The sequence below is a fragment of the Bicyclus anynana genome, chromosome 9, assembly GCF_947172395.1.
Source record: "Bicyclus anynana chromosome 9, ilBicAnyn1.1, whole genome shotgun sequence".
Classification (NCBI taxonomy): Eukaryota; Metazoa; Arthropoda; class Insecta; order Lepidoptera; family Nymphalidae; genus Bicyclus; species Bicyclus anynana.
This window is the reverse complement of record NC_069091.1, coordinates 9,039,200-9,060,304: the sequence shown is the minus strand read 5'-3', so window position 1 is coordinate 9,060,304 and position 21,105 is coordinate 9,039,200. Positions and strand designations below refer to the sequence as shown.

Genomic DNA, 21,105 nt, shown 5'->3' with positions numbered 1-21,105 from the left:
GCGAGGACTAATTATGGTGGATTTTTCGACAAACAATATTTGCCTACATTCGCATTGTCCAGTAGCATTTAATTTCTTTTATGGACTAATTTATTAGGCATGCACGTTTAGATAGTTAATTATGATCCAGCTTTCCCCACCTATTTTATTTTTGCTACCTTTCAAAATTGTCGTCGAAGTGACAATAGTTTATAAATAACTATACAACCGTAAACAAGATTACAAATTATATCGTATATTATTTTTACCACTAACATTGCGTATCATATTTTTCTATTGTAGATGCTTCTTGTAAGGTCCATCCTATATTTTTTACCTTAAATTTATAAATTATAGAGAATAATTATTATTTTAGTGACAGTCCGTCCGCTTTTATGTTTTGGCTTATTCTATCCTATACCTTAATTTAATTTCTCTTTTTTAATTTCATACATTTTTTTTATAAACAATTTTTAATCGTGTAAAGGATACGTCAAAACATACAGGTATGTCTAAACATTTAAATATGGTGGTAGGGTTTAATGTTTTCATGTAATATATCACCAGGTTTCTGTATTCGGTTTTTGCCCTCAAAATAATTTATTTTATACGTTAATACAAGTCAATTTAAAGCTCAAAAAAATTTCCAACAATTTAAAACAATTGACACCTATATGGTAAAGTATCTAGATGCACTGCTAAACGTAGCTGGGGTATTTTAGCCAAGAACAATATCATAGTTACGATGTTCCCTTCTTTGTGCTTCATTTCTGATACTGTCTATAAATATGTTGGAATCCGGAATTAAGAAGTCATGAAACAAAAAATGTTGAGCTGTAGTTCACGATTCACACTGAAGCAGTGGGGAGGTCTAAGTTCCAAATTTCTTTATGGAGATATGCCAGGTTCTGTAGATTTTTAGCAGACGTTTAACTTACTGATTTCTTTGATTAAAATGCTAATTATGATGATATTATCCAGTTTATTGCAATCTAGGGAAACGGGGCAAAGAACCGAGTATTCAAAATTATTAGGACAATTATTTTTTATAATTAAAAAAGTAAAACATAGCAAAGAGTAACAAAGTTACATAGCAAGTGATATATTACATGAGCGTCGTCGACCGCTGACCGGTGGGCGACGCAGCGTAGCGCATGTGACGCATTGACGCAGTAGTGTGGTTTAGTGGGCGCGCACTCCACGTGGGACCCGCGGCGGCATCACTATGAGCGCGTGCGCAGGCCGCGCATGCGCCGCACCGGCTCCGGCGACACCATCTCTACAGGTATCACGGTTATCACGAACTTACCAATGAGACAGGCAACCAACAAATAAATGTAAGATGTGCAATTCGTCCGGCGTCAAACTGGATGTGCCCAGGACCGGACGGATTGCACAACTTCTGGTTAAAATGGTTTCGCAGCGCCCATTCTATCTTGGCAGTGCAATTTCAAAATGCCATTGACACTCGATCGCTACCGACATCTATACTTATAATAAATCTGTAGAGAGGTCAATTCTGTACATGAAATATATTTCCAAAATAACTATCAGGGGGTGATTAGTGATCGATACTGATGCCAAAAATGCAATGTCTGTCTGTCTGTCTGTCTGTCTGTCTGTATGTTCTTTATAGAAACAAAAACTACTCGACGGATTTTAACGAAACTTGGTACAATTATTCTGCATACTCCTGGGCAGGTTATAGTATACTTTTCATTACTCTACAATCAATAGGAGCAGAGCAGTGAAGAGAAATGTTGAGAAAACGGGAGAAGTTACTCAATTTTTTAATCTACCGTCGCATGTACAGCCTTAATGGTTAAAGTTACATAGAAATCATGTATGACGGAAATGTTCTCCTTAAAATTATCTATAAAAACACAATAGCATATATATGTCTATCTTTGATGGTTGACTCACAATAACACGTGTAACTCCCGATAGCTTAGCAGTTCGGAGCTTTCTAATTATATTTGTCTACTCTTATGTTTATAATACTCATCACTCATCCCTAACTAAAAGGGCAGGGGTAGGGTAGGGATAGCGTAGTGGTAGGGCAGTGGTAGGATAGGGGTATTGAAAATGTACAACGACTTTCACGCGGACGAAGTCGCGGGCGTCCGCTAGTTTATAATAACTGGTGTCACGTTCCTGCTACACAAATACGGAAGTACCACAGACCCCAAAATCTACCGACCGATTACATGCTTACCCACCATCTATAAGCTCCTTACATTCATTCTGTCATCAAAATTAACGATGCATATAAATGCAAATCATATTTTGGCCCCAAATCATTATAATTACAAATGAAAAATGTAACTCATAAATAACTTACAAATGAGATTATCAAATCATAGGTAGAGTAGGTAATTACAAATGATAGAGAATTATGAGTAGATTTTGCACTTACAAAACAGACTACCAATGAGTACTTACAACCAGCAACTTACGAGTATAGTAGGTAATTACAAATGAGAAAGGCAACTCATGTCTACACATGAGACCAGCAAATCATGAGTAGAGTATGCACTTACAAATGAGACTGGCAACTCATGAGTACTTACAAATGAGACAGACAACTCATCATTAGAGTAGACGTAATTTAAATAGGACATGCAAGTCTTGAATAACTAACAAATTAGACAGACAATGCAACTCATAAATACTTACAAATAAGATATGCAACTAACAAGTAACATATAAATGAAACAGGCAACTCATGAGTAACTTACAAATGAGACAGACAACAAATGAGACAGGCAACTCATGAATATTTACAAATAAAACAGGTACCTAATGAATAATTTGCAGATGACAGATTACTTACAAATGAGTCAGCAACTCACGAGTTCCTGCATTTTGCGACAAACTCACGTGACTTTGATCTATTTTAGAAACGAGCGTTTCTCAAATAAAATAAGAAGAAGCAATATCGAAAATATTATCGTATGTCAAAAAACAAAATTAAATAGCGAGCCTTCTTGTTTCTAAGTTCGTTGATAATAATTTAGACTTGCTTGTGTTGCTTTGTAGAAAATAGATACTTAGTAAATGTACAAGTTAATACATTTTGTGTTTTTTAATGAGGATATAATTTATATTCACATTTCTATATTATTAAAAATTAAAATAATATTATCCTCACTAAGCAATACATTATAGTTTGTTGTGTGGAAAGGTATTGAGTGGTAAAACTAACAGACCATCAAACGGTAAGTTTAACTGAGTATGAGTTATTTTTATTGTTTTTTTTTTTGTTCTTTTGCTTTATTTTTAACACCAGTTATTATTTATTTGCTACCCCGTTTAATAAAGTGTTTAATTAACAAAATGCAATGTTTACAGTATGACAAGTATAAAAGTTTCAGTATAAAAGACCATTAGGTGAATCAGTTTCACAAATTTCATGACATGGCATATCCAGACAATATGTACGTACCTTACAAGCTGTTGACTACCGAATTGATTGCTAGCTATGTTGTTTGTGTTTTTCAGTGGAATAGGTTGAAGTTGTAATAAATCTAATTTCTTATTACGGTACTTGTAAAACATAAAATATCCTTCACTCTCGCCAATTATATTATCAAATGTAAAGTTTACAAGCATTTTTGTAAAGTTAAATCCTTTGGCTTATAGAGACTCTACTAGCGGTTAAAACGGAAGAATCTGATGAGAAGAGCAGGCAAAAACATTTTTTTTTAATCATCATTGTAAAATAAATAAATAAATAAAATAAAATAAGCCTCGAATGCTGTTTTTATCTTTACATACAAGTACTAGCTAACAAAGTAAAATGTAGGGTTAACAACTAGCTAAAATAGTAATTTTCTATCCAAATTCCAAACAGCTAGTACATCATAGACAAATAATCATTGTATTACTTGCTAACTTTCTATAATATGCCACACATCGCCTCCTAGTGTTTTTGTCACTATTTTGTTAATGTTTGAATGGTATAGATTTACTTGAGCAAGTAGGTAACACCTATGGTAGGTAACACCACATTTCATTTCAATTTAATTCAAAGAAAATTCGTTGTAGGTATAAAGGTAAAATATATACAAAGATGTTTTCTTTCTGATATTTAAATGATGAAAGTTTAATGATCGTTGTAGTGTTTGTGTATATATGTATATATACATATATATGCCGGTAGTGGGAGAAAGCGGGCAGTCTGTCTCTGGCATCGAGAGAAGGCGGACGTGTGCCGCTTGCCATTATAGTATATAATACTGAAGTGGTGAGACAGTGACTTACTGCTATTACAATCATAATACACATTATAAAGAATGATGATTTTAAAAGTGCAACTGTAGTTTATTGCTGGCTCAGCAGAACCTGCCTTCCGAACCTGTGATAGAGTCTTCCCAAATACTTCGTCAAAAGTGCTTCTAAACTAAGCATACTCGGAATAAACAAATTTTTATTAATTAAATTAAAATTACAGGCATGGAAGACGAGATCTGCCCGTACGCCACATTCCACCTGCTAGGCTTCCGCGAGGAGATGGACCCCAGCAAGGCGATCGCGTTCCCGCACCACCACCCGTCGCACGCCGGCACCCTCGCGCACCCCCACCAGCACCCGCACCACCCCGCGCACTCGCGCGCCGGCTCCCAAAGCATGGTGAGTTATCATCAACAATATCATGTATAAGCAGCTCCACTCCTACAGCGTCCAGTGGCAGATTTGCCAGTAGGCTGGATTCTATGGCGGGCAGATTTTAAGTGGCGCCAAATGTGACCCAATGAACTTTCTCTTCTACAGAAATAAAGAAACTGTAACGATAATTTTAATATTTTAGTCCTGTAGGTACGTCCTGTACGGTCCTAATAAAATATTAAAACTTGCAATTTTATTGACACAATTTAAGGTAATTGTATTGATTGCGATACCTATCGAATTTCAGAATATCGAATTTCGAAATAGCTGCGAAAATTCAATAGCCTACTGGCGGAAAATCTGTAAATCCGCCACTGACAGCGTCTTCGCAAAGGCACAGCATCCTGGACTAAATGCGGGAGAAGCTGAACAGTCCAATAGTGGAACGTTGGAAAGCGGTCGTATTTGTGGGTAGATTCCTCCTCCTACAGTCGTGTTCCTCATATATGAGGGTCGTGACCATCTCCATCCTTAACTTCCAGTTTAATTGTGTCACGTCATCGTTTTGTCTTCGGCCACCCGGACAGCATTGCAGACCGTGGAGTTAAGTGTGGTGCGGATCTGATCAGACCAACGCATCGGGCTGCGGCCTCGCGGCCTCTTTCCTTCCATTTTGCCAGTGACCATCAGTTTCTCGAGATTATATCTGTCTTTCCTGGCAATAGAGATGATTATTTTAACGTGAATATTCTGCCGTTTCCAATAATATTTCACTACTACGCCCAATATTTACAGCCACGTGCCAACAGCCGCTACGCCCGCAAGAACTCTCAAGGTGGACAGAGCGCCATTTACTCCACGGCTCCCGAATACGACGACCCTGCCACTTGCGCTGAAGAGGACCAATACGTAAGTAACTACTAATATGTGATGAATGTAAAAAAGAATTGGTAAATGACTATATTTAAATGTACTGATTTTCATTAGTCGGGTAAAATTTCGCAAATATTAATTCAATATTAAGTAACTCATGTATATATATTGGGATAGCTCGACGTGGTACTTAGAAATAATGTGTCAGGAATGGCAGAAGTTCACGAAACAATACTCTCAATATATAACGGAATGAAATATTGACGCGCTGATGCAATCTTATAGGAAACAATATCAAACTTTGTGTGGAGGGAGGCAACTCCGAGCAGAGCCCCGGAGTTCCTTTATGAAATGTCAACACTCCCCTTCTCGTGATGTCCTTCCTGCCAAACAACGAACACTGTTTTGATCAAGCGATAACTAACGATTCAAACTCCACTCCTTCATTCACCAACTCACGAGTAGTATGTAGAATGAGTGAATGAAATGCTTTCACTCACTTAACTTACTACTCGACTGAACTGACGATATGAAACCCAATCACTCAACCGAACTCTACTTAACTAAGCTGCGAGCGACCGCGTCCCCTTCTCTGGCGCCACACTGGAGCGTTTCCTACAGATCAATCAATCAATCACCGAGCTACCTTACCAATGGCCAATAACTGATCACAACACGTTACCGTGACAACAGAAATGGCGCCACTCTCAAGACCATTAAAACGAAACTAGATGGCGCTCACTATGCCATTAAACTCACATACCCAAATATGAAAAAAACAAAAGTTGTCAGGATGTTTGTAAAATAAAGAACAATTGCATTGCAGCGCGCCCGCTATTCCCGCCCGATGTACGCATGCGGCCCCGAGTACGACGAGCCCGCGTGCTGTGCGCCCGAGGACGAGCAGTACACCGGCGCCTACGGCACGCCTTACTCCGACCACTACGGCTCCCGGCCCAGCATCGGTGAGTTGTCCTGAAATGTACACAACGCTATTCAAACTCTGGTCCAAAACAAACGGAACTTACGAAAACTAGGTAGTCCTACTTGCCAAAGATCCTAAACCAGTAAACCATGATCCCTGTGTAGGAACTCGCAAATGCGGCAACTTGTCTGAGCCTCCCTCGATTCCGCCTCGCAAACCAACATCGACAACGACAACTGCTCCTCCTCCTTTCTCAACGAACTCCTGCTGAAAAGTCTTAATCTGTGCAATTGTGCAGGCAGCAAACATAATAATCTTCCAATCACCAAGATTTGTAGATGCTTTAACGATTAAGGCCTTTTATGTGAAGCCTTTGCTTTATTAGTAGTCCTGAAAGGACATAGGTCTTTGTATGGATTTCCAAACATCAAAATCCTGAGCAGGATTCAGTATCCAGCGAATCCCTGCGACTCACTTGATATTGATCTTTCAGCGTTGTCGGTGACTTTGTTTCTTCTGCGGATCTCCTCATTTCTTAGTCGATCACGCAGAGATACTCACATTTAAATTCCTTTGCAGGAACTCGCAAATGCGGCAGCTCCCCCGAGCCTCCCCCACCCCCTCCCCGCAACGCCAACAACGACAACAACTGCTCGTCCTCCTTCAACGAGAGCAAGGACTCCAACGAGATCTCCGAAGCCGAATGTGACCAGCCACGCAACTATCCCGGTACGTATGCTCGCGACGCGGTACTGATCCGATGTTGAATAGTTATACCGCCAAACATTATTTATAAAAAAAGTCAAAAGATACTAAAAAATATAGTAGAGTTGAAAATGCCTTTGACATTTAATAGGTATAGAATGGAATTATACTATATTCGTCCATACCAATAATAATTTCCGATGATTATCTTTTTAATTCCGATTTGCACCTAAGTTAAGTAACTACTCTATAACTTACGAGAGATATTTTAAACAGTTTGGCGGTCTTTCATCAAAAAAGTAATATAGATTAACTGTTTCATTAACTCTCTCTTTTTATATTAAGGGAGAGTTAATGAAATAGTTTATTTTCGGGACTTGTTTTGCTCTACGAACAGTAATGCTGTCATATTCGACTTCATATTCATGACAACCCATTTTCCACAACGTCAATTAACTATTTACCCGTGTAATAATATTCAACATCATTTGCCTCATACATTCACGCTTAATTTCGTTCGCTAATTAACATACATATCCAATACCTCAACCATATTATGATTACGTCAAATAGGACATCACAACTGTTCTGTGTATGATTGTTTATAACATAAAGAAAACTTTTATATGAAGTTTTATCACTGCGACTACATTCTAGACTAGAAAGTCATTTTCAAAATTCTGAATCGATGTTGTTATATAAATATTTGTGTTTGAAAATAATTATTGAAAATGAATTATGGTCAATGCATACACGGGTGTCAACTGAACAGAAGACGGTAAAGCGATTTTGAATCAATAGTTTTAATTCTTCTTTAATTATGTTTAATACTTGTGACTGACCGCATGCGAAATTCTACGTAAATAACAAATGAAGTTGTTCTCGGCTTTTAGACATTCTTGCAATTGGCTTACTATATTTTTATTTTCAAAATTTTTCCACTTTTACCTACCTATTTGTTAAATTTTGACTTGGTAAAATGAATCCTACCGAAATTTATTTTTCTAGAGCGAATACCATATTTAATATCGTAAAACTAAGTCAGCACTGCTGATTCAAATCAAAAGTCATATGGATGATATGCTTCATTCTACCAAGTTCTAGGTTTTGACGAGGAATTTCAAATTCTCTTAATTGGATTTTTAACTCGACGTTTAGACGTGATTGTGTTAACCTTCTGTCTGGATTGGTTACGTAGATTTAGTTCATGTGTTTTACATTCTAGAACCAATACCCATTAAATATCAATCAAGTTACGAGATAGTGTAACCAACTACAAGATCAAACCTATGAATTTTACCGCGGTAAATATTTGATCTTAGCTAAAATTTATATAAAGTTAAAGTACAGAGAAAATCTTTTTTCAACAGACTCCTGCTAAAAAGTTTTAATCAGATCTTTTAATCAAGATTTGTAGAGATGCATTAACGACTAAGGCCTTTTCTGTGAAGCCTATGATGCTTTAATCAGTCCAAATGAAGATTTAATTATAACTATAGTGTGTTTGGCTTTAGATGTAAAGGTAAGATCACAGACCAATGAGTATAAACTGAAGAATCGTTTCATGTAAGAATGTTCCTTCAGTTGTACACAAAACACGCTCAAACGCTTGTCTATTCCTAAACAAAGCCAAAAGCCAAACGGACTTCTAAATGTAGACAAAGTACATTGTTGAATCATTAAAAATACCTTGAAGTTGGTTATCTAAATAAAGACAATGAGTGTATTTAGTGGGTACTGGCGTAAAGTTTTTGTAGAGGGCATCCTCCAAGTCTCGTGCCTAGAGTAGACGCGTCGTGACTTGTGTGTTGTTGCAGTAAGGGCCCACAATGCCAAGGACGGCTTGCACGGCGACGAAATGAGGAAACTCATTGACAGGTCAGTTCTACCAGGCCTCTCTCCCACACCCACACATTCACACTTATGTACACATTTACACACATCTTGCACACGTACAAATAACACCTTTTACAATTTCTTGATGATGTTATTAGTCTAAGATCCGGGATTAGAAATATATACCCTCATCTGTTATTCATTAGTGCTATGAAATAAATCATAGATAATGTTCACAGTCATCAATATCAACCCATATTCGGCTCACTGCTCAGCTCGAGTCCTCTTTGCATGAGAGGGGTTAGACCATGAAGTCTAGTTCAAAGGCAACCTAATACAGTTAAATTAAGCCTTAAATAAGCTTTTATAGACGAATGATGAGATGATGAGGAGATACTCGTAAATAACATCTGTTTATATCTAGCAACCCAACAGTTACAAAAAAAAGTAATCAATCATTTAATACTGCTCGACCGCAATTTAACTAGGCAACCAATATGCAATGTGCTAATGTCAATATTTTCTATCGTTTATTTCTAATCCCAATTAAATAACAAATGAGGGTATATCTATATATTGCTTATACCCGATCTCGTACTATATTTAGTTTTCAGATGTCATTAAACAGCATTGAAACATTAAATATGATTCGTATTGACTTTTATCTTAATTTTTGATAATTGAATGAATGACCCACGTAATTATTTAGTTATTAATACATTAAGCACTGTTACAAACGGAGATGTACCGATTGATTGAATGCATTATTTTCATTTTTAAAAATTCGTAAGAGAATTGTTTACAGATAGTTCTGAATTGATATTTGCAATTAAGTTTAAATTATATTGCAAGTGCTGTCGTTTACAAATGCAATATTTATGCTGTCTCTTTGATGAATTTAATTTCAAATCGTTGTGTTACGTACATTAATGTTAGGCGTCCACAGATCCATCGGTCGGATTAATTAGATTTAGATAGATTAATCGGATTTTAGTATTCTTTGTATAGAAAGTCATACAAGTGCGTCCACTGATCCGCATCCTACGGATTGCATCAAACGGATTTTATCTACCGTAAAATTAAAAATCCGTTTGATGCAACGCGTCCGATACGTACGATGCGGATAAGTGGGCGTTTACAATTAGTCAACTAAAAAACTTAAGAGAAAATGAATAGTTTTGCCCAAAGTATACCTGAGTTTGACAAAATGTAGTTGTAGTGTTTGTGTATACTAAATAGATACCTACAATACTACATACACTGTCTCATGGGTAATGGGGGCAATGGGACAGTCTGTCACCGGCGCTAGACCGGAATGGTCGTGTGCGGTCTGCTTACCATACCAGTGTAGAGATCTTATAGTAAGGACGAGGGTTCTTACAGTAGTAATCACAATAATTTAGTAAATTCAGGTCTAAAAAGTCATCGGTACATCTCTAGCATAAATACACAATTGTACTAACCGCCGACTACTTGTGTGAGCTATGTTGTTGTGCCCAGTCCTCTGGACACAGTACTGTATTAGTGTCTGTCGGTATTAAGCATGTACTATGTTCTGCATCCATGGTCGACAGGAAACAGTAAGTCAATGTATGTGAAGAAGAATATATTTTGCTGAATGTTATTTAATTTTGCCTGAACTGTTATTATTTCCTAACCATTAATATTATGTGGCTAACACTTTAATCCACTGCACTGAGCCATTTCTTTTGCTAAACCATTACTGATAAAAAAAAAATTAAAACTATAATCCGCCTGTGTGTCCAACATTATTTTTGGATGATAAATACTGCAATTGTATCATGTAGCCACGTACGTTAGCTTTTTCGCAAATGTACAAACTGTATACCCATATGTACCGCGTAGAACCCACATTGAAATAATTAAAATTATCGATCTCAATTACTAGTTCATATCTATTTATATAGATAAATTGAAAAATCAATCGATAATTTTATATACAATTGCGCCTCACACAGCTATTTTTATTGCTCCTATACTTTTTAATTGCAGAATATACCTATCTAATATTTAGTACCAGTTTTTTGGTATTTGATTTATGAAGCTGTCCCATCATTTTATTAAACATCAAGTGTGGCTAGATTAGTTTATAAATACTAAAATTGGTAATCGATAACTAAGCAGATAGTTTTCAAAACATACGTCTTCTAGCGCGTTCCACCTTAGCCCACCTCTACACTTACCAAGGTGAGATCATGGCCAAGCGCGAGCCAATTTCAAATAAAGCAATACAAAATTCAGACCTTATAAAGTGATACCTATTTGCAGCAGCGTGATAACGACTTGTAATATTACAGACCAGAAGCAACCACCCCAATCCCCCAGCAAGCAGTCCACGGGCGGGGGGGACTCACAGCCTACGATACTGTGGCAGTGTAACTTGTAAACAGCTCCGTCGCACACCGGGGGAACCTTTTTAAGCGTCTAGTTTAAATGCTCGCGGCCCTGTCGACGCAATTCGTCGGCTTTTTTCAATAATTTATTAAATTTCGTCGCACGGTACAGCGATTACGCTCCGCTCTCGCGATTTCGTTGCATCGCGATTGCGTATCGACAAGGCGGCGATCGGTCATGCCAAATTCGTTTTTGTAAATTTTGAAACCGGTGTGTCGCCCTATTTCATTTAGTATCGACTGAGTTGGCTAGATTTCATTCGTTTAACGTTATGCACGTTTGTGCCATAAGTCATTTCGTTTGACCCCTACTGTTGTACAAGGTCGCAGGATTGGGTGCGTCGCCCGGAGTTCGCTCGCCCTCCCCGTAGACGTCACGTCACTTTTTATAGTGTTACCATTCGAAACAGAAAATTATGGTTGTGGTAGTTAATTCAAATTGATATATTTCCTTTAGAAAGGTGACGTGTTACCAATGAAATTATCTAACAAGAAACTTACCGCCGCGCACCCAATTTGGATTGATTTGCACATTTGTACAGCGGAGTGGTGGATTTATATTTTGATCTTATTTGTTTAGCTTAATTTAAAATGAACGGACGCGACTGTAGTTTGACGGCAATTGGGGTGTTTAACGTATGTTTAAATTAAGCTCAACATGTAATAATGTGATATTTTGAATTTTTTACCCATTTATTTTATTTGTACTAACATTTAACGTTATTTATATTTGTGTATTTTTAAGATCACTTTTAATTAAGTAACCCACGACCGTACGGTCGGTTCGATGCTTCCTTTTTGATGTTACAGTTTTCGTGATGCTTTTTACCATTTACGTTAATGCCATGTCATTTTTTTTATATTGTGTAGTGAATTTTGATGTTTTCATTGTGTTTACATAAACTTCCTAAGATAAGTGTAGATATAAGGGCATCTTATTAGTAATTAATCAACTCTTTGAAAACAAAATACTATGTAACCAGTAGCTAGTGATGTAAGTACATGCATTATTAAATTTTCAGTACCTATGTATACCTAACAATAAGTAACTATACATAAAAATTATCATAATCTTATGACTACCCTGTTAATTTACTCGAGCTACATAACTTTGTATACTGCCAATAATTCATTACAGACACGAAAGGTTGAAAGCATTTTATATGACTTATATTTATACCCTTGTGAGGTGCATTTTAATTATTCGATAAATAATCGTCATCTATAATATATCTCTATAATATGCGAACGATTTAGGTATAAGACACGCGAGGTGTCATTTTCTAGATGTCTTCTTATATGTTGTGACATCGTGTACGCTTTGCAACGTAGGCTTGTAGATAGGTTATCGCGACTTCCTAGAAACCGATCTCTTCTCTAAACCTTCCAATTAGAAATTTTGGACTTATAAAATTTTAGTAAAAAAAAAATCTATTATGAAAATTTTAAAATTAAGAATATTCCAAATTATAATGTAAACTATTCGATGAATATCTACATTTAAGCGTTTAACAGCCAAATATCGCCACCTTGACGGGATTGATTTTGTAACCTAACATTTTTCAATGTTTTTGCTTCGAGTGCTGCGTTTGCGCTTAGTTGAAAGGCGTTTTTTTTTTGTAAAATAAACGATATTGCTAATTGCAAATAACTGTTTGTACCAAAGTGTTTGAATTGTGTTGAATAAAGTACTCATATTTCAACTACGAATTCGAGTTTTATTTTAACCCTTCCTAAATCCCCAATTCATCGTAACGCTAACATAATCAGTAGTGCTAAGTACATAAGTTTATAGTGGTGACCACGATAAACGTGAGAAAGACAAATGTCGACCAATACCGTAAAACATCTTCATTTCTAAATGCGTTACAAACATAGAATAGAAAACGCTGAAACTAACGCTTTTAGCAAAAGAAATAGCAGAGGTCCGCGTATCCTCATAATCAATCAAATACACAAACTTGTCTGTTTTATAAGAAAATTGTATTGTTATTGTAAAGAAAATAGACTACTAACGATCACATTGAGTAAACTTTAGTAGTTAGTTTAGTAGTAAAGTCTATTTTATTTTCTTGAAAAAAGAAAAGATCACCTACCAGTGAATAAAAAGAGAAATTCTTTTTGTATAGAATTTTGCTTTATAAAATCTGTCAATAAAAAACAATAAGTAGTTGTAAAGAATAAACAACTTTCAACTCTAAAATGTTTTTTCAAACAAGTTCCAAATATTTAAGAAGTTTGTTAGTATGCTATATTTTTACACTATAGGAATTTTCAAAACTAAAAATCACAGGAGACGAGTTCCAGGAAGATAAATTGATATTACAACTCCACCACTATTGGTCGACAATGTCTTTTTCTCTTCACAAGATATATCATTGACGTATGCCAAGCCTACAGGGTAGGTAGTTACTTAGAACCTTGACACCAAGCATTAAGATCTGACTGGCTTAGTAATGTCTGTAATGTTTAGATGATATTAATTGGGCCTAGAAAAGAACATAAAATTCGCAACAATCAGGGTGATAGTACAGTCAATTTACACAACACTCTCAAAAGTTATATATCAAAAACTTATATCATACATCAATATGTCAACTATTAGTGGAAACTACATGAAAATCCGTTCAGTATTCTTTATTACTGCAGTTTTTGACAGACACGGCGGAGGACATTTTTTTTTATTCTTTACAAGTTAGCCCTTGACTACAATCTCACCTAATGGTAGTGATGATGTAATCTAAGATGGAAGCGGGCTAACTTGTTAGGAGGAGGATGAAAATCCACATTCCTTTCGGTTTCTACACGACGTCGTACCGGAACGCTAAATCGCTTAGCGGTACGTCTTTGTCGGTAGGGTGGTAACTAGCCACGGCCGAAGCCTCCCACCAGCTAGACCTGGACCAATTAAGAAAACCTCAATCGGCCCAGCCGGGGATCGAACCCAGGACCTCCGTCATTAAATCCACCGCGCATACCACTGCGCCACGGAGGCCGTCAAAATTTTGTTTTATAATATCTATATCTATACCATGTCCAGATTGAATTGCGCTATTTGGTAAATAAACAAACCCTTTTGTCGATGCCAAACTTTCATAACAGTTTTCAGAACCATCAAACTATTAAAACACGCACAAACACTTTGTTCTTTACAATCCACCTATGGAGAATCATACAAACGTAACATTTTTTTAATTTACACAGGGTTTAATCAAAATTTTTAGAAATAAACGAAATTAAACACGAAATTATGCACACAGATTACATTTAAATGTTAATTTGACGTTTCGTCTCTCTAAGGTTGTGCCAAGTAAAATTGTCATCACAGATTAAAAATGAACGATTTACCGATTGTAAATATCGAATGTATTCCGTTCAGTATCGATATCGTATTGAGTAATTTGAATAAAGTATTTTTTTCATAGCGCTGTTTAGTTAGTTACGTACTTATATGTTAAAAAAAGATAATGCGTTAACAAGTACTGCCTAAATTTTTTAGTACTCTTTTAATTTATAACAAACAGATACAAGTGAAAAAAATGTTATTTGATAGGTATTAATTAATATGCAACAGAAAGAGGTAGATAGTTAATATCGCGCGTATTTTGACTGTGTGATTAGTGTTGCCAACTTAGAAGTGAGTTTTTAAGTAAAGTGAGTTTTTTACAATTGATATAAAATTCGATTAGTAGTAGTTAATTCTCGATATAGTTCATCAACGGCCCATCCCTAGGATGACGTCACAACTAATGTCAGTGATGAATACGGCCATATTTGTTTACAAGATTTTGCAATTCTAAAAAAACGAAGTTTATACTAATATATAAAGCTGAAGAGTTTAATTGTTTGTTTGATTGAACGCGCTAATTTCAGGAACTACTGGTCCGATTTGAAAAATTCTTTCAGTGTTAGATAGCCCATTTATCGAGGAAGGCTATAGGCTATATAGTATCCCCGTTTTCCTACGGGAACGGGAACCACATAAAACCGCGCGGCGTCAGCTAGTCATAAATAAATAAATAAAAAACACATCTGTTTGCTCTATTTAAACGAGTTTATTGAATTATTTTACCATTAAATAGTTGTTAAGCTAAACGTCCACCGATGGCAATCTACGCCGTCGCGGCTTTCACGATTTCCTCTGCGACTTCTACAGCGATGGCCGCCTCAGCTTTAGCCTGGAGACAAATTATCATCATTAACAATCCATATTCGGCTCACTGTCGAGCACGAGTCTCCATTCAGAATGAGAGGGGTTAGGCTAGTCTACCACGCTGGCCCAATGCGGATTGGCAGACTTCACACGTAGACAATTAAGAAAATTCTCGGGTATGCAGGTTTCCTAACGATGTTTTTCCTTCACCATTTGACATGCGGGATAAATAATTTCTTTAAAGTTATGAGACAGGTTATGACATCCCATGCTTTTCTCTACTCTCTATGAGCAAGCGTTTTTGACGTTACAACATCGATTTATAATTCGATGGAGCTGGCTGCACACGCGAAAAAAGATGACGTCATGCGTCATTCCCTCGCTCTAGGGTTGCCAAATTTTTTTACAAGAAATAAACTATATTCTGGTCTATGAAGATTATTAAACAGTATTTTAGAAAAACGAACATTTTATTTTGAAAAATGCAATCGTTCTGTGACACGTTCAACTATCGTCAGTAAATCGATTTTACAGACAACCGATTTTTTTTCTAAGTAATTATCAGTAATACGGTAGTTGACTCATATCAAATTTAATGTAAACTGTCTACAGTGTTTCTATCAGTGATTGGTTATTGGTCAACAATTGGTCTAATGTTTTGTGTACCACGTCCAGGAAGCCGTTTACAGAATCGAAAGCCCTTCCATTTACCCTTCTGTCGAACCAGAGCCGGTCAGCATGCGCCTGTTTATCGAATATGTTCACTCTTAAATGCTCACAGTAGTAATGCTGATTTTATTTGTAGTTCTCTGACCTCTTTTAAAAAACTCATCAAGTTTACTTAGTGATTAAGGATTAACGATTAGTTTAGTGATTTTTGCATTTATACTGTTGTCTCGTGTAGTGTTATCGTTTAAGTGCTGTTGTGTGCATGATAGTTTATTATAACAATGCTGTGGTCACACCAAGAAGGTGCAATCGTATTTATTACGTTTTATGTATGTTATTAAATAGTGTAACATGATTGTAACCAGTTTTGTGATCCAAATTAAAAAAAAAAAAAAAAAAAAAAAAAAAAAAAAAAAAAAAACAAGTTCACAATACCTGTTCATTGGCAGCCGAGTTGAACTCGGACTGTGCCTTGCTGAGCGCCTCCTGCGCGGCGGAGCGGTCCAAGCTCTCTACGGGGTGCGCCTCTTCAGCTAAGACCTGCAACCATGGTTTTATTTGCATAATTCATAATGCCAAGTTCCTTGATTACAGGTGGTATTACCATGCAATATTTTGGTTATTGTAGAGGAGGAATCAGTGTTATAAAGAGGGTATTTAATGACTTGAGCTCAGTTGTTTGTTAGGCAGCGTAGACGCTGTCACGCAATGCCATATTGTTACAAGTTCCTCGATTACAGGTGGTATTACCATGCAATATTTAGGTTATTGTAGAGGGGAGGTATCAGTGTTATAAAGAGGGTATTTAATGACTTGAGCTCAGTTGTTTGTTAGGCAGCGTAGACGTAGTCACGCAATGCCATATTGTTACAAGTTCCTCGATTACAGGTGGTATTAACATTAATTATTTAGGTTATTGGAGAGGGGAGGTATCAGTGTTATAAAGAGGGTATTTGATGACTTGAGCTCAGTTGTTAGTTAGGCAGCGTAGACGCCGTCACGCTGCCTAACGAACTACTAGCTAATTATTGATTTGATGAAAGTTTTACACACTAAAAGACACCAATCTTTCAATCTAATCACAACCTCCCTCTCCCTCCAATTAGTCTTACATTCATATAATTTAACATATCATCAACCCATATTCGGCTCACTGCTGAGCACGAGTCGCCTTTGATTTTGCAAACTACACACACAGAGAATTGAGGTAATACTCTGGTGAACAATTTGAGACACATGATATTTAATTTCTTAAAATGCACATAATGAAAATTTAGATGGAGGACGGAGGTGCATGCCCTCGACCGGATTCAAACCTATGTCCTCAGGTATCAGAGGCAGAGGTAATCCACTGAGCTATCACCATGTAATGTAATTAAAATCAGATTACCTGTACTGAGGAATCGTCATTAACTGTGATTGTGCCGGAGGACACAAATATCTTGCTCTGTTTGCCGTCATTCTCAGTCACTGTAACCACACCGGGTCTAAGAACAGCTGAAATCAAAACAAAATATCACAACATCTTTATTAATTTTATGCTTGTGAAAGTTCACTTACTTATAACACACACATACCTCTAGCCAAATTGTCCTGGAACAATCTTCTACAGGCAAACAAAGTCGTGGGAAAAGCTACTAAAAGCTAAAAAAACTATTAAGACAATCAGTCACACAGGAAATTTTTGTCTGACAAGAAATGGATTATTATGAAGGAGACAAGTCAGTGTGGGTAAACACTAATATTCCCTAAATCCACACTAATATTAAATATGTGAAAGTAAGTCTGTCTAAAAAGCGACATGTTAGTTTTTCATCTACACCACCAATTTGAATTATACTCAGAGGTATAATTATCCGCTTATTTTAATATGCTCCCGTCATAAAAGGCGGATAATTGTGCCTCTGATTATATATATGGTAAATTAGACCTTGGAGCATAGGTTACTTGAAATCCTGGACAAATCCATAGTTAGATTTGTAACAAAACAAATTTTCATAAAAATGGAGTTGCTAGTGTCTGCTACTATACAAATATAATTTTGCTTACCTAGTGTAGGGACATGCTTGGGCAAGATACCAAACGACCCACTGAATGAGGGCACATCAATCTGCCTCACAACTTGCTTATCAAAGAACACCTGAAAATATGTTATAGAATCATTTAATCAACTAGATATTTGTAATTTAACCTTATTGCAGTGTAATTTCGCAATAAAAATGTGTTTCAAATTCTGAGCAAACTTTTCATGGAATGCTTGTTTGCAGTTCTTTTAGTGATCATAGATTAACACAGAAGAGGAGGAAATGATTCTGAGAATTAACAATATCCAAATTGAGTTTCCAGTTTTTCACATGTCAATGATTGTGGCAGTGAATCTCATATTCTGTATGTGTACCTTGTTAATTTAGAGATAGTGTGTTCTGAGGATGCTATATAATTCCCAGCCAAGAAAATACTCATAGCCCTGTAGGCCTGGCATCCATAGAGCATGAAAGAGAGAGTGATATTATTGATGCTGCTGCTATTGGTTGACAATGCTTCGTTTTACTTCTGTATGTACTAGGTGGTTGGTCGCTAACTATGGGCCTCATAAGAAGGCTCAGAGTCTGTCAAAGTGCTGGAATGGCGACCCCACACTAGTAAGCGCAGTGTTGGCTGACCCCCCACCAGGTGGACTGACAACATCAAGCGAGGCGCAGGGATTCGCTGGATGCAGTTGGCTCAGTATATTGGAAGTCCCTACAAAAGGCCTATGTCCTGCAGTGGACGTCCGTTGACTGATATGATGATGATGTACTAGGTATCTGACCAAGTGCATGTTAGGCAAGCTGGACCAATATTGGCTAGGAACTTTATTCAAACAGTATACACACAAAAAGAGATTCAATTCAGTTGACATATGATTGATCTGTGCATGGCCTCATCTCTGATGAAAAATGACGACCCACAGAAAATGTTTTGCACCAAAGTTTCTAATAAGAACTGCTAAGATGTGGAACCCTCGGCAACTGCCTTTCCTGACATGTACAACTTGAGCACCTTCAAGGCAGGAGTGAATAGATATCTTCTAGGCAAGCCCTTTCATCTTTGCTTTCCATCAAGCATGATTGTAGTCAAGTGCAAGCCTATACAACTTGAAACGAATACTCTAAATGATGGACATGATGGAGAGCATGAAGCTGTTCTGTGACATCCTCCCTATACAGAAAGACATCTCACAGTTAAGAAAATAAAATAAGGAAATGTAGCAATTTTTTTTCTTTTTTATTACTTAATTTTTTCATTTTTTATACAGCCTTAATAGATTGCAGTTTAATTGATGAATATAATGTTATAGTAATACTAGTATGTTTTCAGATATATAGAGAATATTGACTTCTAGATTATACAAACCTTGTTGCCTGCAGCAAATGTGAGCGCCATTTCACCTTCTTTTGGTGCAGCAGCCTCAGCAGCAAACGTTCGCACCTGGATCTTCCTTCCGGCATTTCTTAGCAAACGTAGTGTGAATGACATTCTGAAACAAATGGGTTCTATAAGGAAAGTGCACAACAACAATTAAAGTCTATATATTTTACACAAGCCTGGGCTGCACTGGATAAGAATCCAATATACATTGATTTGTTGATTGATTGCTTGCCAGCATTGAATAAGTTATTTTTTATTTCCATATGATTATGGCACTAACTTTAAAAAATATTCTTGAAATAATAATATTATATTTAATGAATACCATCCATTGGATATTCTACCCTACAGTATTACTTGCTCATGACTACCCTAAAAGATAAATTGAACATTGTCATTTCTAACCTCTGAATTTCTTCAACAAAACAGTAGGAACTCAATGATAGACTATGTGCTTTTATTAGTCAAATGTTAACTAAAATGGTAATACTTAGAACTTCACATATCTCAAGAGCTTGTCGCACAAAAAGAATTATATTAATAAAGTAATAATGCAAAACCTTTAAAAACAGATTATGTAACATTGATACCCTTACAGTTCTCAGTAAACGCAGTGTGTAAAGATATTTACACTTAATTACATTCCAGACAAATCACACTTACTTTTTATTGTGTGATAATTTGGACGATACGTTTGAATTAGATTTAGAATTTACAATTTATGAAACCGATTAGCGAAAGCTAAGGTCTTTTCGTTTTCACACCCCTCAATTTTTAAAACAAAATGTCAATTGTCAATGTCAAAATTGTCAAATACTGTCTATTAAATGTCAAACATTATATTAATTTACTCTTTGATGTCAAATCAAAGGGGTGTTAGCCTTAGACCATTAGTAACTGGACGCGGTTCGCACCCAAATTCACCAACAAAAAAGTCTGTCATTTTTTGAGGGGGACGAGGTAAACTCACACATCGAAAACATTTAACACCATTATGCATATTCTGTGTCCATACACTACACACAACTATAAATTTGACTCGCAAGACACACACGCGTAACTTTTACACACACTAATAAACACATTGTGCACAGTAAAAATATATACAAGCAGTATACTCGGCCGTATTTTTGAAATAAATACTTACAGCGCGCGGTACGTAAATATGTGATAGGGCTGCCTGCCTCCAGCATTTTAATTACATTTGCCAACTTTGTATTTCCATTTAGTTTTGTGATTGTAAGTACACTTTTTTATGTAAACAAATAAAATATTTTGTAAATTGTAGTAAAATAGGAAGTGATCAATAAAATGCGTGTTGTTTTTTGATTGGTAGATTTAAATAATACTAATACTAATGCTGATACTAATCAATGACCTTGAAGGATAGGTCGTATTCATATGTTTATTTTGGTGATGCCATCTAGGTATTACCTCCACACTACGTGACCAAATATTAAAAAACCGGTCAAGTGCGTGTCGGGCCACGCGCAGTGTAGGGTTCCATTCCCTTACATTATTACATTAAACAA

General features: G+C 36.4%; 2 protein-coding genes across 54 annotated transcripts in view; one reads left to right on the top strand and one right to left on the bottom strand.

Annotated features, from left to right (window-relative positions):
- LOC112055815 (cell adhesion molecule Dscam2) overlaps positions 1–13,050 on the top strand; it is a 96,985-nt gene extending 83,935 nt beyond the window's left edge. For 47 of the 50 annotated variants that reach the window (XM_052883513.1, XM_052883501.1, XM_052883521.1 and 44 more), the window contains exons 35-41: positions 1,166–1,264; positions 4,433–4,611; positions 5,383–5,496; positions 6,287–6,425; positions 6,965–7,114; positions 8,908–8,968; positions 11,245–13,050. In XM_052883513.1, coding sequence (XP_052739473.1) covers positions 1,166–1,264; positions 4,433–4,611; positions 5,383–5,496; positions 6,287–6,425; positions 6,965–7,114; positions 8,908–8,968; positions 11,245–11,326 — 824 coding nt within the window. In that variant the 3' untranslated portion in view covers positions 11,327–13,050. Of the gene's footprint in view, positions 1–1,165; positions 1,265–4,432; positions 4,612–5,382; positions 5,497–6,286; positions 6,426–6,549; positions 6,672–6,964; positions 7,115–8,907; positions 8,969–11,244 lie in introns of those variants that run through there. The other 3 variants (XM_052883548.1, XM_052883547.1, XM_052883549.1) reach the window with 3 other exon arrangements.
- A 2,325-nt stretch (positions 13,051–15,375) lies between these two features.
- Positions 15,376–20,412, bottom strand: LOC112046314 (ATP synthase subunit delta, mitochondrial). 4 transcript variants are annotated; one of them, XM_024082923.2, is made up of 6 exons: positions 20,237–20,412; positions 19,559–19,682; positions 18,212–18,302; positions 17,553–17,659; positions 16,598–16,702; positions 15,376–15,518 (listed from the first exon to the last, which is right to left on the bottom strand). In XM_024082923.2, the coding sequence occupies exons 2-6, from the start codon at positions 19,679–19,681 to the stop codon at positions 15,453–15,455; spliced, it is 492 nt and encodes a 163-aa protein (XP_023938691.1). In that variant the 5' UTR covers position 19,682; positions 20,237–20,412; the 3' UTR covers positions 15,376–15,452. The 4 variants fall into 4 exon arrangements, with proteins under 4 accessions (XP_023938691.1, XP_052739529.1, XP_052739528.1 ...); XM_052883569.1 differs by having other exon boundaries at positions 20,170–20,349; XM_052883568.1 differs by lacking the exon at positions 20,237–20,412 and adding an exon at positions 20,134–20,187.
- Between the last annotated feature and the right edge of the window lie 693 nt (positions 20,413–21,105).

Coding starts and splice junctions, on each gene's coding strand:
- LOC112046314 (XM_024082923.2), bottom strand. CDS start 19,681: ATGTCATTCACACTACGTTTGCTAAGAAATGCCGGAAGGAAGATCCAG. Junction 18,303..19,558: donor CATTTGCTGCAGGCAACAAG/GTTTGTATAATC, acceptor ACATATTTTCAG/GTGTTCTTTGATAAGCAAGT. Junction 16,703..17,552: donor ATGACGATTCCTCAGTACAG/GTAATCTGATTT, acceptor CCATGGTTGCAG/GTCTTAGCTGAAGAGGCGCA.